Source organism: Nasonia vitripennis, chromosome 2 (assembly GCF_009193385.2).
Source record: "Nasonia vitripennis strain AsymCx chromosome 2, Nvit_psr_1.1, whole genome shotgun sequence".
Taxonomy (NCBI): domain Eukaryota; kingdom Metazoa; phylum Arthropoda; class Insecta; order Hymenoptera; family Pteromalidae; genus Nasonia; species Nasonia vitripennis.
In genome coordinates this window covers 8,499,760-8,515,454 of record NC_045758.1, presented here as the reverse complement: position 1 = coordinate 8,515,454, position 15,695 = coordinate 8,499,760, and the positions used below count along the sequence as shown (strand labels likewise).

The 15,695-nt window shown below is 46.4% G+C and overlaps 1 protein-coding gene across 2 annotated transcripts in view; it reads right to left on the bottom strand.

The window, feature by feature from the left end:
* The window catches only part of LOC100119286 (lachesin), a 34,550-nt gene extending 22,622 nt beyond the window's left edge, over positions 1 to 11,928 (bottom strand). The window contains exons 1-2 of one of the 2 annotated variants that reach the window (XM_016983167.2): positions 11,662 to 11,928; positions 1,157 to 1,246 (exon numbers count right to left, since the gene is read on the bottom strand). In XM_016983167.2, the coding sequence (XP_016838656.1) occupies positions 1,157 to 1,226 (70 nt within the window). In that variant the 5' untranslated portion in view covers positions 1,227 to 1,246; positions 11,662 to 11,928. Of the gene's footprint in view, positions 1 to 1,156; positions 1,247 to 10,042; positions 10,594 to 11,661 lie in introns of those variants that run through there. The other variant, XM_031923136.1, reaches the window with a different exon arrangement.
* Between the last annotated feature and the right edge of the window lie 3,767 nt (positions 11,929 to 15,695).

Here is a 15,695-nt window from a genome sequence, read left to right as displayed (position 1 = left end):
CAAAATTAAATCTGTGTCCATGTGACTGTCAAATATTGACGTCAATATTATATTACAGAATTATAACGACGAGTCGCATCCTGCCGTTTAATACATCCGGTTATATTGAGCATCGATATAATTAATCTCGAGCAAATTACGCGCATATTCAAATGTAACGGATGCGCAGCTAGTCGGATTCGCCGTAAAACGGATCAATTTTCCAACGAAATTCACGTAACGCTCGACACCGCGTGTTCACGTTTTATCTCGACTATAGAAGCTCCGACAATGAGGCATTCCATTGCGCACATGTAGCGCAATTAAAACGCTCATTAAAAATCATTTCGTTTGGCCGTGTCGACAAGTCAACGAGAGCTAGAGAGAGTCGCGTCGCGTGTGTGTAATCACGTTGGCGCGACCGCGTTTTATCCATTTAAACCAGCGCCGCAACGGTTAACCGCCGGTTAAGGTAGTGCGAATTTTCGCACGCTCCGTTAACGCCTGCACACAAACAGTACACGCAACGCGCATATCAGGATCATCACAATCGCGATTAAGCGTCGCGCGCGAGAGCTATACGTCCGGTGTCAGCTGCTTTATTGTTTCGAACTATACTGCCCGAGCGCGCGGGTAATTGTAAAATTACGAATTAGCATGATTTATTGCGGATGGGAGCCGGCTACGTTCGGCGTTTTATCGTGTCGCCAGCTCGCGCGCTCAGGGAAAATGAGAGATTTGTACACAGCGCGAGAGTGAATTACACGACATAGCGGTGTGAGCTGCTCTCGGCATGGAAATTGAATCGGTTGTAAAAGTTTAACGACGGCCGCTTGCATTTTGTAAAGAGTCCTATAGACTTTATTGTATTAGCGAATGTAGCTGCGGTGTCTTCCGTAATGGGCTCTAATGAAGATATGGGCGGAAGTTGGCGCTAATTTTTAAACGAAGCCGGCTAGCGCAGCCATAGCGCGTATGGAAATACACCCAAGCGAATTCCAAGTTTGCTAACCGTATTGCAACTATAAACAATCCGGAGAGTGGATTATACGCGAATAGTGAGATATGAACCAGAGGCGTCTTATGAACTAATTTGAATTTGCTTATCGCGCGAACACGTCCTCGTTTTTTTCTCTTCGAGCAGTAGATAATATAGTTAAGAGTGTAATCAACTTACCTAGATTGTCGTTAGGATACATCAGCAAAGCCAATAATACCGCGAAAAACGTCCTCTCCCTATCGATCATTCCGTGGCGATGATGTCGAGCTGAAAGAAGAAAAATAAATCTTTATCATCGTTGCATTCGAAATCTTAAGAGACGAAAGGAAATCCTGTGCAGATACCGTTATCTCCGAATCTGTGTTTTATCGATCGTTTGCCGAGCAACTGTAATGATGTTATAAATAGAATGAATAGTTTATGAATAAAAATAATTGCATCCGCGCTAAGATCGATGAAACATATTTAGAGCTCTATTTCGGACATCACAAAGAAAAGTATAGAGCCAGAAGATAAAGTATACCAGACACACTATGTCGAAATCATCGTGATCTACTAGAAATTGCTTTCGAGCCGCAGACCCGAACGTTCGACTATTAGTCTTCACTACTTGTAAACGAGATCTAAGGAGCAAAGGTTCTTCGCGTCGGGCCTTTTTTTACCTTGATAGTACCGTATTATATGGCTCTTGAAAAGTCCTCAGCCTAATAACGAGCGATGTGTTTTTATTTTCCCGCCTCGAATAGCCGCGTCTGACCATAGTCGAGCTATACTACTCGCTCGACGGGGAGACCCTTATTAGAGCGGATTTTTCCTCCAAACGGAAATCACTTCGCGGACCACTAGTATAAAACCACGCGCTATACTCAAAGCAGTCGTTTCAACAAAAGCAGAGATCCGCATGTGAAGAAGAAAAAAATTCCAGCGCGAATGCAGATACACACGCTTGCATATTTCATGTGCCCACGAGTCAAAGACTCTAGCATAGCGCTCACGGTCATTAAGACAGCCGCGCCGTTGATTTATGCCGAGATTTTCGAAGAGTCGTAGCTTGCACTAAAACACTCCCCCTCCTCGCAAAAATTTTACTCGTCGACGGGGTTGCTTGAAACCCGGCGATCTCCAAAGTAGCAATTAAATTTTAATTAGAATGCGGATAAATGGCGAGCTTTCCAGCCTCGCTTCGGCTGCTTTTTCAGAGAGCCGCTTCTTCATTTCGCGAACGCGAACGCGCGCGCGCGCGCAGCTCGAAAGACGATTAAGACAGCTGCCGCGCCTTTTCGAAGCTCGATTCCTAGCAGAGGAGAGAGAGAGAGAGAGAGAGAGAGAGAGAGAGAGAGAGAGAGAGCAGACGGGGTGGTTTTGCTTCGTTTGGGCGTAATTCTCTCTCTTTCTCTCTCAGGGCTTTTACAGCCGGCGAAACAGAGCGAAAGGGCGAGAGAGAGAGAGAGAGAGAGAGAGAGAGGGAGAGAGAGAGAGAGAGAGAGAAAGAGAGGCAGGTGTAGAGATGAGTGTACAGTGAAGGAAGCGCCGATGGCTAATCTGCATTTGAAATTTCATTCATGTCGAATACGTAATGCGGCGCGAGAGCAGCTTATTTATTTCGCAGCCGTCCGGGGCGTTCTCGCGCGCGCGCGTTCTCTTCGGCTAAACTTTTTAACCGCCGTTTTCCCCCCGCGCGTGTTTATAATTTCCGCTCAGCTGATTGCGCTTTGATTCCGGATTTTCATCGTTTGCTTTTTTTTACCGAACGAGCATTCATGCTTATACACGAGAGATGCGGCGGAGTGTGGTGAGGCTAATTTTTCCGGGAAGCCTGCGCAGGGGTGATTTATGAAGCAAGTATATTTAATTAACTCGGCTTCGTTAGCTCGGATCCGATGCATTCGCGCTGGCCCTTTTATTGTTCGAGTTGTATCGCGCGCACGCCGCTGCGCCTCGTTGGCCAACTTCCCGGCGAGCAAATTAGGGCCGGTTAACGCGCGCTCGCTGTGTGATGCGTACGTACAGCGGAAAATTCGAGCGTTTTAATTATGGCTATGTCACGCACACTGCGATCCGCGATGAAAAGCTCTGTATGGTGAAAATCCAACTTTTTAATTAGCCCGGATTTCGAGCCCTGAAAACTGGCGCGATTTCGAAGTGAAATTTATTACGACCTAGTCGACCGATCGGCGCACACATCCGGCTGCGCGCGAACGTTCGTGTTTATGCTAGTTAGCAATATAATGGAATTATGCCAATTATACGCCTGGCTCTCTCATCGCTGCAGCGTCATTTCGAAACACGCGCGCGATATCGCGTATCTGTCTTATTTTAATAATGACTTCGCGCCTATACAGCACACGGCGGCTAGGCTTGTTTTTCTTCATTTTTCTAGAATAAAGAGCTGATTCCATTTGCATAGTAATGCGCCCGTTAAAAGCGCACACGATGCCACCCCGCAGTCGATAATTCAATATCGCTGCGCCTGTTATTACACGAGCGAGCGAATACGTGGAAACGTCTATTTTCATTTACACTCGTCATCCCGGCTATATAACGAAATAATAATTAAGCTAATATTATACAATGCATAGGTGTGTACGCCTGAAATTTGTACGTCGATGCGGCGTTGAGCGTAATTTATTTCATGACAATACGCGATATGGGAGCATAGGAATTGTAAAATAGCGCAATTTTTAGCGTACGGTTTTAACAAGCATCATTTCGACGCGTTCGTAATTCGAATATTATAATACGAGAGTCGAGAGGACGAGGGAAAATTGAATCGCCGAATTTTGGATCGAACAGATTTCACCATACTGCATTAATTGCTGCGATGCGTTATGAATATTGATGTTTCCTAAACAATGTATGATCTCGATGCTTTTACGCAGTTCAAAACTGTCGAGAATAAATCATCGACCGAGCATTGTGCATGATAGGAATTCGGAGAAAATATCGAAATTTAGCGAAATAACAATTATTGGAGAACAGCTGTCATAATCATAATTGCTACGATATTCAGTGAACCCACGCTTTCACAGAACCTTCTTGAATCATAAAAATTAAACGATGGCGAATCAACTCCCTTCAAGTTAAAACCACACACCCACACACACACACTGCGCCGGATATTCAATTAGTCTAATTATTAAGTAATATATAGAAATCGCACCGTAGACGCGTTTCGTCCCACGCGTAACGAACCCACGCATGTACAACACATACGAAAAGGCAATAACAATGTATATGTATATTAATCAGCGATTCTGAAATTCCCATACATAAAGCGCTGGAATTAAATACACCGCGCGTCGATATCGAAAATTAATTAAACCGATGGCAGACAACCCTCTATATGCATATATCACTCCCCGGCGAGGCTCGAAAAATAATTTTCCCGTCGTTTCTCCATATCAATCCAGCGGGATCCGCAGCTCGCGAACTTGTTGAATTGACTTTACGAGCAATAAAAAGGCATATCTCTCTCTCGACCGCGGTGCTGTTACTGGAGCATGAAAGCCCCGGCGAAACAATGAAGCCCGCCTCTCTCTCTCTCCCTCTCTCTCTGCTTGGGAAGAAGATCATATTTTCATACGAAAAATAACGCGTACGAGGAGGGCATTGCTTTATCTCGGCGACGACGACGACGCGCAAGATCGAGTTCCCGAAAGTTCTAACGACTTTCGAGTTCTCGCGACGCACCTGTCCTTCCGCGCGCGCTGCTTTTCTTCGATTTCCCGCGCTGAATTTCAAACATTCAAAGGATTCTGTCTCTCTCTCTCTCTCTCTCTCTCTCTCTCTCTCTCTCTCTCTCTCTCTCTCTCTCTCTCTCTCTCTCTCTCTGCATATTAGAAAACTTTCGATTTCGCCTCGACAAAAGCCCCGAGAGAGATCTCGAGGCAGAGAGAAAAAGGAACAGGATAAGCCGCCGAGCGAGAGGTAAATAGAAGCTTTTTGTTTACGAAGCGAGCGCAGTTGTATGTAGCGAGGCTGGCTTTCGGCTACGTCGCTTGAGCTGTGTGCAGTCGTTCGATAAATGGTGATTTTGCGTTTTTTCAACTCGAGCTTTCGATCGAAAATTCGAGCCACGACTCGTATATTGTAGGTCACGCCGCCATGCGGTCTGTCTATTGAATATTTTATTTCGTATTCGGATTGAATATTGTCGACGAGGAGCTTTTGCTTGGATGACCATCGAAGTGAATTTCAAAACGCGAACACTTGTACATGCATAAAACCGTGTGCTATATTTCAGTGAAGATTATATTTAAAAAATAAGTCATTCCCCAATTGCTCAACTGACGTGCATTGATGATTTTCCACGAACTTAGAAGAGGTCAACGCTGGAACAAGAATACGCTTCTATCCCGCCGGCGGGAGAAATCAACTACGACGACGCGTGTCTCAACAAATCCGACAAGCTAAAAAAAGAAAGGATCGGCTGATCGACGGGCGCCTCGAAAAGCTCGCGCCTGCACTGAATAATTCGATAATCCCGCGAAATGACACACACACACACACACAACTACTGCGAGCGTTCCGGCACGAGAAAGTTAAGAAAGCGCCAAAGTCGCGAGGGCTTTCCTCTCGACTTTCCCTCCTGCCTATATATACACACATACATGCACACGACGACCGGAACGAGTTGCCGGAGGTAATTTATGGGAAAAATTGAAACGTCGATGCGCCGCAGCCGCTCAAGTTCCCTCGCGCGCGAAATTTTCCGAGAGAGGAATATTAGATGTGTGTATGCGTGCGAGCAAAATATACGTAGCCCTCTCTCTGTCTTTGACGTTTTAACTAATGATTTTTCCCGCGGGTATTATCATGAGGCGCAGCTAGCTCGCGGCGTTCTATAAGGAGAAAATTACTTTTCCGGGACTCGTTTTTTCGCAGCTTGAAATTTCGCCCCCGTCCTCCTTCTCCCTACCGCGCAGGCAGCGATCGTTTCCGCGCGAGCGGACGCGATGCAGGTGTATAGGCGGAAAAAGGAAGGAGAGATTTATAAGCTGCGGCGAAATTTTTCACCCCGAGAAGCTTCCCGCGATGCTGATGCAGCTCGCTCGGGCGTAGCTTTTGCTCTTGTTGGCCGCACCGAGCTGCGCATTGTAAGCGGATCGTGTATAGTTGCCTGATTACGATGATAAGTCCATTCCTGCCAGCTACCGTAATATTTTCAAGTCACTCGCTCTATTTCATCTCGTTACGTTTTATAATCTTGTTTACAATGTGCATATATCGTCGTCGTCGCGTCGCGGAATTTTTCGCCCAAGTTGATATTTAATTTTCAAAAGCTCCGCAAGCTGCGAAGGCGCAATCGCGCGCGAGCGCGGCTGCAAGTTTCGAAACGTAATTACTTTTTCCAGGGAGTAAACTCAAAAATAGCTTAAAAATATTACCGCCTCATAGACGTATACAGCTGTAAGCTGATTAACAAGCCGTTTGCCGAAGAAGAAGAAGAAGAAGAAGAAGAAGAAGGAGAAGGAGAGGAAGAAGTTCGCGTAGTAGGCGGCAAACGACCCTGTCACGGCGTAATTTTATTAATTACGTTGTGCTTTTTTTCGGCCTCTGCGCTGCTACTGCTGCTCTTTGCAATTTTTCCCCGGCGGCTTCTCTTTTTTTTTGCGTCATCGAACTTTCGCTCACAGCGCGACGTCGCACTTTTAATAATTACTTAATAAAATTATCAGAGCCCGCCGAAACGAATTTTTTCCCGTCACGGGCGCTAAAATATGAAAAAAATGCTCCTCCGTTATGCAGCACGTATATATAGAGTGTTAGAGCGCAAGAAAGCGCCGCCGATTTTTCATCCTCCTTATAGCTGCTGTGCCGTGGATCTCCAGCGAATATTTTTCGTAGAGATCGATTTGAAATTTCAATCGGCAAAGATTCTCGTTCCTCTCGAACAATTAACACGAGCAGCCAGCCAACATATAAATTCCAGCAGCGAGCCAACTAATTGGGCGATAACTTAAGCGCCTTATAGAGCCGCGCGCGCGCGAGAGAGAGAGAGACTAGAGAACACACAGTCGAAAAAGAAGCCGCAAGCTATCTTACCTATGCAGCACACCGCGACTATACGTAAAACACACACACACACACACACACACACACACACAGATATAGAGGCAGGTTCGCGCATGCATAATAAGGAATTCGGAAATTCGCCTGTTGCGGTCCGGCGAGCGCGGCCGCAACAGAGCCGAATTTTCCTTCACCGCAGCGCGCGCAGCTATACGCGAACTCGCTTATAAATATTCAGCCCGTTTATCGGCTACTATATGTATATATTTGCGCGTACGTGTTTTTTTTTTCCTACTGACAAGAAGGATCTCAGATGTTTCATGTCAACGCGAGAGAGGCGCGCTCGAGCGCGTTCTAGTTGTTTTTCGATGCATCCGGCCTTTAGTGTATTTATTCTCTGGTTGACGCATTGATGCTGATCGAATATGATAGTTTAACCCGACGCTCGAATGGCTATAATCTAATGATTGTGACGTTCGGCAGTATTGACTCGCTGATGTAGGTGAATTTTTCAGTCGCTGCGCGCGCCATCGGGAGAAATTAAACAATGATTCGCGCAATCGTTTCGCAGCGGAATTATTATACGCATACACGTATATAAAAAGTACATCCAAACTCCGTGTAGGTACATTATGCATGCGCGTAAAACAAAGAGCACAATAAGGACAAAGCCGCGAGTTGCCAACGGCAGCTTTTAGCCTGAAAATTTCCGGCCACCAAATTGAAAATGGTAATCGCGCGATGGCGCTCATATAAGCAGTGTCACACGCGGAGTGTCGTCCAACGAATGTCCCTCTTCGCCGCGTCATAATATAACGCAAATTCACTCGCTCCGCACAGAGCGAGAGAGGCGTTAAAATATCGCGGTAACGGCGCGTTATTATACACAACACACAGCGGGTGTCAACCGGCAAAAAGCGCAGCGAGATAGAGCCACTGAAAAATTCATTTCGCGGCCGGCGTGTGCGCCGGCTGACTTAAAATTCATGCGGTTTATAATACCTGCGGAAGCGCTGGAGAGGGAAAAAATCGAGAGGGGGACACTTGGCTCTCGACGCGCAGCGAGTTCGATGAATTGCTTCTGCGTTTAATGGCTCTCGATAATCTTCGCTGCGCTTTTCATTACGCAATGAAAAAGTACTTTTTGCCAAACTGTCCTCGGTACCTGCGCGCTCGGGGAATATATATATATATATATATATATATATATATATATATATATATATATAGAGAGAGAGAGAGAGAGAGAGAGAGAGTAGGGTCGTCGCTTTTATCGTCGCGTGCGCTCTCTCGCGTTATATGAAAGTTATGAAGGATTGATGGGCTCCGCACGTTTTTTTCGCCACTGAATATCGGACTTATCATTCGATTTTTTCAACAATGTATTCGACTCTCACTCGATTGAATTACTCGCTGCGCCGTCGAGTTGTTTATAATCCAACGTGGCAGTTTGTATTTAATTTTGAGGACGCAGTGCGTGAAATTGTTACGTTTATTTTGCACGACAAAAAAAAACAGATTTTCGTCCGCCGACATTCGGTTTTGCCGTGTGTGAAAATATGTCCCTTTTGAAATAATTACACTGCTATTCGAGCGAACGGAATTTAATTCATGATGAGACCAAAAACATGCGCTTCAAAAGGTGGCGCGATATTGCATAACAAACGACAAAAGAGTTGCCCCCCACAGAGCTGTGGTGTCGACATCTGTTACGTAAGTAGACGTGTCGAGATCACAATGGCTTTGAAATGCCATGCGGGTGAAATAAAAGAAACGTGTATTTGTATATTTTTATTGTTTTGCGTTTATATTATATGAAACCAAAAAAAAAGAGTTTGAATTGATTCGATCTCCTTGATTGACAACTGACAGGAGCATCAAAAGATGATTTGCCAGAGAGCGATATTGCTTTTTTATCTGAATAAAAAAACAACTGATGATTGTTGAATAACAACAGAATATTCATCATGATTATGAAAAATTATACGGCACTTTATCGGGACAGTTATAGCACGAGTGGCCAAAGCAGGCCCAAGACGGCAGTTTTCGTGTAGCTGGTACATTGATGTGTATATAGCATTATAGGTGCGCACATCAAGTTAAGGGAAACAGAAAATAGAGAGACGGAAAGTTTGAACAATGAAGGAAAGGCCAGTACAATAAGCTGTTTTATTCACTACGGCTTACGCTCCTACGACAGATTCCTCAACTCGCCGTCTCAAAATCAAAAGCGAAAAATATCCGCACGACGAGACCTCACGCCGCGTCGCGGTGTATATTCTCTATATACATATATAATAGCCTTGCGCCGGTGCAGCGGGGCGACACGCTGCAGCGCGGGCTGGCGCAGAAATTGATGGCGTAAATATCGTGGCAGACGGTGGCCCACAATTTATGGGCATTGTAATGACCCTTAATGTTCATGAGTAGTTTGGCCGTGCAAAGCCCTCATAATTCTCTGGCTCGTTCGGCCCGTGCGCTGTAGGGTAAAGCTCGCGCTGCGAGACGCGAGCGAGACGCGCCGCGACGAGATATCCAGTATTATGTACGCGGCTATACGTAGAATCCCGCTGTGCGATCCGTCGACGTCGTGGAGCTTTTTTCCCCCCTACGGGTAGGTACGTAATTGAGATGGATACAGTTTTACCCTAATCGCCCGACTAACAATCTATTTTCGACGAATTATTATTCAACGACACCTATGCGCACAAAGACGTCAAGGCATTATTCGCACTGACGCAAATACGGGGCCAACGTCATAATATCACTAATACCCGCGCGCGATATTTCAGTCGAATTTCAAATTCTCACAGCATCCTACGCTTCTCGAACACATCTTTGCTAATTTACTCCCACGTATACGTTCGAGGGTATAGCTATACATCAATAACGCGAGCGGCCGGGGCTAGCGCATGTTGACCGTTATATACACAGACGCGCTCGGTAGTTTCATCTCTCTCTCTCTCTCTCTTTCTCTCTCTCTCTCTCTCTCTCTCTCTCTCCCTCTCTCTCTCTATCCCGTCTTTTTCCAAAGGGTATGTGTATACCTACCACTCGCGCAGCTGGAGCTTTTGATGATTCACCTCGTTAAAATTGATAACGCGCCGTGTGCCGATATACACGCTCAATTTTTTTCGCGGCCACCGTTGCCTACTATGCGCGAGCTTTAATAAAGCTCCGGCGCGGAAAATTCATAAGTATTTTACGCGGCTTGATTACACTGTGGTTTAATTACAAAGCGAATTTTTCGGTGCGCGGGCAGAAAAACTTGCAAACGGCGCGACCCCCCGGTGAGAGAGAGGATATACGGGTCAGAAGGAGAATTAAATATTTGCTGGGCTGATGTTATATTAAACCTCGCGAGAGCTTTATCTTTGTGCAGCGATGCGATTCTGTGAGGAGAGCGTCGTGTTATTTTATTATGGGTATGAAGTAATTTTTCTTGGTAATTTGTAATGTGAAATTTATTCCTGAAACGTTCACGGGATGAGGGTATAGAGCTCGAGCACACGATCGAGTGCCTCGTGTGGCAGAGGCACAAGTGCATCCTGCCGTATCGCTCGTACGACATGGTTTATTCGACGATAAAGAAAGATGCTTCGGTAATTATGAATTACAAGGGCGCGTAAAGCTGAAAAATGAAATATTGATGGAATGCAGAGAATAATAACTAAACTGAACCATAATTCAATCAGGGAATTTTAGTTTTTGTTTAAATGAATAGAAGGACACGATACTTGCGTGATTTTCCTTCGTTAGAACCATCCTTTGAAACGAGAGAAACGAAAAAGTTTCAGCCCCCGTTATACGTATCTTCAAAACGACTAACAACATTTCTCTCTATAACAGGTTCGCCTACAAACTCGCGCGTCTGAAGCCGTTATTGTACTCAATGTCTTAATTTAAACTTTGGATACATGCCCCCGCCGCGCGATCTAGATTTTGGTTTATTCATCATCGCGCGCGGATCCCCGGAGTAAGCTTGGTTAGATTAACGTTTATCAAGACTTATTTCCGGAGTAATTATGCATTCTTCGCCGACTATATATACAGACAGCGGCGCGATGAGCATCAACTTTGTTTCCAACTCGAGATTGAGAATTTACAATTCTCGATCATTCGTACTTTACTGCGTAAAAAATAAAATACTCACGGGGGAAACTTTTACCGAAAAAAAAGGATATTTTGACAACCGCGAGAATGTCAGGAGTGACGGAAAGTTTTTCATTAAAATCAGCGAAAATCGACAGCAGGCCGCGGTTTTAGATAAAGAACTAGCTGCAAACGAATGCGAAAAAGTCGACGCTTCCCTTCAATCTGCCTCGCGCAATATTCGAAAGCGCGGACGAGCGCGCCGCAAAGTTTCGCGGAAAAAGCTTCCCAAACTACACACGGCTTTTACGCAAACACACACATACAGACAGAAGCAAAGAGAGGGGGAGAGAGAAAACACGCCAGTTTTGCCCGAGCGAATCGCGTAATGTCTCTCGTCTCGTTACAAAGCAAAGCGTAGGGTGCAAACAATAAATTCGAGTCGAGCGTCGCTCGAATCAGCTTACAAAAGTCGGAGTAGGACTGCAGACGCGTAGTAATAACGCCTACAAAGTATACAGAGACACACAGACAGAGGAAAATTGTAAAAGCTTGATTATACGTTGTTATCTACGCACATAGTCGTAAGGGGGCTTTATAATGGCGAACGAGAAAAATCAGTCGTCGGCTCTCGTTCACGGCCAAGGGTGACCATCAGCACACGATGGGATAGCGCTCTTCATTCCAACCGAAGCTCCTGTAACAAAGTCCAGCACGACGAACACACGTATTAATAAATGCCGCGACCGACCACGTGCGCCTCTCTCCCAAGCGGCGAGTCGACACACTCGCTCCGACAGATTCTCCTCGCGGGACGTGCGCCGGCAGACTAAAGCGCGAGCTCGCTGTCTCGGAGATCTCTCTCTCTCTCTCTCCGTTGTGGCGCGCGCGCAGCTGCCGTCGCGGGAAAAAGCTGCTCTGTATACTCCTCCAAAGGATCCTCTCTCCAATGCTGCTGCCGCAGGGGGTGGGAGAGCGTTGCTGGAGAGGGAAAATTTGGTTTTCCACGCGCGGAGGAGGATGAAAGGGAATTTCACGCGCGCGCGCGCGCGCGGAGATGAAGTACCGCGGAGGCGTGTGTGTGTGTGTGTGTGTGTAGGGGGTGCAGGCGCTGCAGCTGAGAAAAGGCCAGACGAGCGAGAGAGAAGCTCGATTTAATCGCAAAAGTGCCGGCAAGACGATGTTGAAAACTCTTGGCTCAAAGAAGATCTGAAAAAAATGAATTTTTTCTCGAGACGCGATGAGTAGGTTATTTCGGGGCATATAGAGCTTCCTGGCTGGAGAGGATCTTTTTTATCGAGTGTGAGCGTGTTTTATTGGATATTGTTTGTACCGGAAGTCGGAATCTCGCTCGGAGTGTGTAATTCGTTCTCGAGTTGTGTTTCAAACTGTAATTTACGGTATTATATGCGGCGATACCTTAGAATATCCAGAGGGAATAACCGTTGGCGACAAAGGCTGCAGCGATCAACTTGGCCTTTGTATTTATATAGGTTTCAAAGGTTTGGGAAACCATTGCGAGTCGCTCGGTGAAAGCTCCTGTTTTTACCGAACATCCGCATGTATTAAACACGGTGCATAAAGCTTTTTTCAACGAGAAGAGTGGAATAAAAGCTCGCATAGTCAATATATATTATGCGCATGCATTGTATAATGAGAGCATCGGGTGCTTTGAGCATCCCGGCATTAGCAGCGGTCAAAGGTTTGATCTCTTCAAAGTGTTGCGCGAGAGAATTCGTGGCATATAACATAGTATATCGCTTCAAAGCGAGGTGTAATATTTTGCGTTTGGTTATCGTATACTACACCCACATAGCTGGGCGAAAATTACCACGGGAACAAAAGTTTAAAAAATACTCACCCTTACGCGCATAAATCCAGGTCAGTCGTCGTCTACGCGCAGTACAGCAGCTGTCTCGAGTAGTTCGCAGGATCGCCAGCTCGGCTCAACTTTCCCGCTCGCGTACTTGACGTCCGTAATCCGGTAATTAGAGCCGTTAATTACCAAAAGTTTGTATCAAGCAACGTCAGTCTCCGTCGGGGGCATTTCTAGTAGCCAGGGAGCCTCTCTCTCTCTCTCTCTCTCTCTCTCTCTCTCTCTCCGCGTAACATCCAGCGAAGGGCTGGTGCAGGCCCGCGCCGAAATTGCCGGAGCGCGCATGACAATGGCAAATGTTAGAGCGCCACAATGCGCGATCGCACGTGTAACGGAAGTCGACGGACCTGACGCGTCCTGGCGGATGGATGCGTGCGCGACGTCACTCGCAAGCTCTCCGCGGCTACTGCGGCGCAGCCCTTGCGAAACGCGACGGAGCGAAGCCGTGCGAGATCGATTAGTGCAACACGGGCTTGTTATACGCACCTGACCTGATGTGAGCCGGAGATTCGCTTTCTTATTTATGGACTCTTTGACAAGCCGCGTTTTTAGTTTTTTAATAATTATCACGACGGCGGGAGTATAGACCAAAGCGGAATATATATCGGGGGGTTTATCGAATCTCCGGTAATCACTGCTCAAAAGGGGAGTCCCCGCGACGCTAAGCCATCATCCGGAGTGTCAAGAACAAAATATACACGGTGATTTATCGGCCGACGGCACAGCGCTCGCTCGCTCTCTCGGCGGCGTCGATATTATTTAGTGCTTACAGCCGGCTGACATTTTCATTGCGTGCCATTGGGAAATGGCAAATAAAATCAACTTTAACTGCTAATTAAATCGCTTAAATCCTTCGAGCGCTGGCGGATGCCCGAAAAATCAATCCAAAAAATGTCCTCTATCCCGCTCGCTGTAAATTCTTCTCAGGCGCGTTAATGGCTCGCGCGCTGCGTGTCGTAAGTCATACACTGCGCGCGCGGGAAAAATCGACCGCCAAAAACTACGCGAGAGAGAGAGAGAGAGAGAGAGAGAGAGAGAGAGAGAGAGAGAGAGAGAGAAAGAGGGGAAAGAAACAAGGATGTATATAAGAGTTTTATCGTTCGGCCAGTATAGGACGGCTCTTTAAACGCGAAATTCTTAGGTTCTTTACTGCGCGCTAGCAGTACTCGATCGTTTCGTCTCTCTCTCTCTCTCTCTCTCTCTCTCTCTCTCTTGCTCTCGGTCTGCTAACATCAATGAAGTTTGTATCTCGCGCACATGGCGCAAGCTGCGCGTGTACGTATATCCCTCGAGCTGTGCAGGTTGAGTTAGTGACGGGCGAGCTGTCGCGCCCCTTCTGTCCGCGCGCACCAGCTGTTTCAGCATAGTATATATGGCGCTATAGTCGACAGAGAGAGAGAGAGAGACTTAACAATCTTGTAGGACGCGCCAGTGCGGAGAAAGCGCGAGGAAAAAGCGCTAAGGTCGCGGTTCAACGCTGTGTGTTATTTTACGCGCTATCGCCGCCTCGATCTTTCAGTATATGGTAGCTTTTATATAGAGTGTATAGCTTGATGCGGGTCGTGTGCCATGGGGGAGAGTACATTCGCTGGTTGTCTCTCTGCGAAGGGAGTCGAATTATATTATGCCGATTTTTGACGCCTCCCCTTTGAAACACATGTTCAGACGTAATGGTAAACGATAAAAAAAATAAACTCGAAGTCGAGGAATTAAAAAAGTGTTTCGTCGGATCGATCACGAAGAACGAGACTTAAAGACAGCAGATGCCACAGCCAACAGTCCCTCCACGCGAACAAGTCCATCCAGCAAAAGACTCTCCAGCGCATCATATTTACATTTCCCCGGATCAACGCACACAGACACACGCACACACACGTCAAACTTATCAATGTCCATTATTCTCACCCTCATCCCCAGGACTCGCTCGCTCGCGCGGCTGGCACGTGCAAGTTTTAAGAAAAAAGTTTCGCCCCTCGCACTTCCGGCGCTTCTTATCATCGTGAAAGCTCGCGGGAAGAAATCGCGCGCGCAGCTGCTGTCCGAGTAGATTCTCCCCCCGCTCTCTACTCTTTCTCTCTCTTCCCCCGACAGCAGCAGCAGCAGCAGCAGCAGCAGCGCAATCCTATTTTCGTGGAATTTTAAGTTCAGCCCGGGCCAGACATCGCCGCGCGCGCGCGTCCACGCCGACTTTATGAGAAAAACCAGTGCGGCGCCCGCAAGAGGTGAACTTGTTTCGCGGCTCTCTTCTGCTTTTCATTTTTCCGACGATGACGCGCCGCTATTTCCCTGTTGCGCACTTTACATGCGCCGACCCGCCGGTTGATTAATTCGACTCGGAATTGTTATATATTGATAGATGGGAGAAAGTCCCTTTTTCTTTGCTTGTTCTCGTATTGATTCGGTTCATGTTAAAAGCGGTAAATTGAGTTTGAACGGGCCGTTTTGGGGAGTCAGGGACGTATCGATTTTGAGCAATTCGTGGGTTTTCAAATCGAGAGCAAATCACTCCGAGTAATCTAGTTCATATATACAACGTGGTTAACTTGATAATTTCTACCCGCGTAATTGTTACAGCAAAATGCCATAGTATGTTGATGAATTTGATTTTGAAATTTCACGAACGACTCGAATCGCTTGATAATGTAATTAGCATTTTGTAACAAACGCGATAACCCGTAATTTTGCATCGCATTACAATATTAATCACCTTCGTCATACGCTCAAGGTAAAAAACTG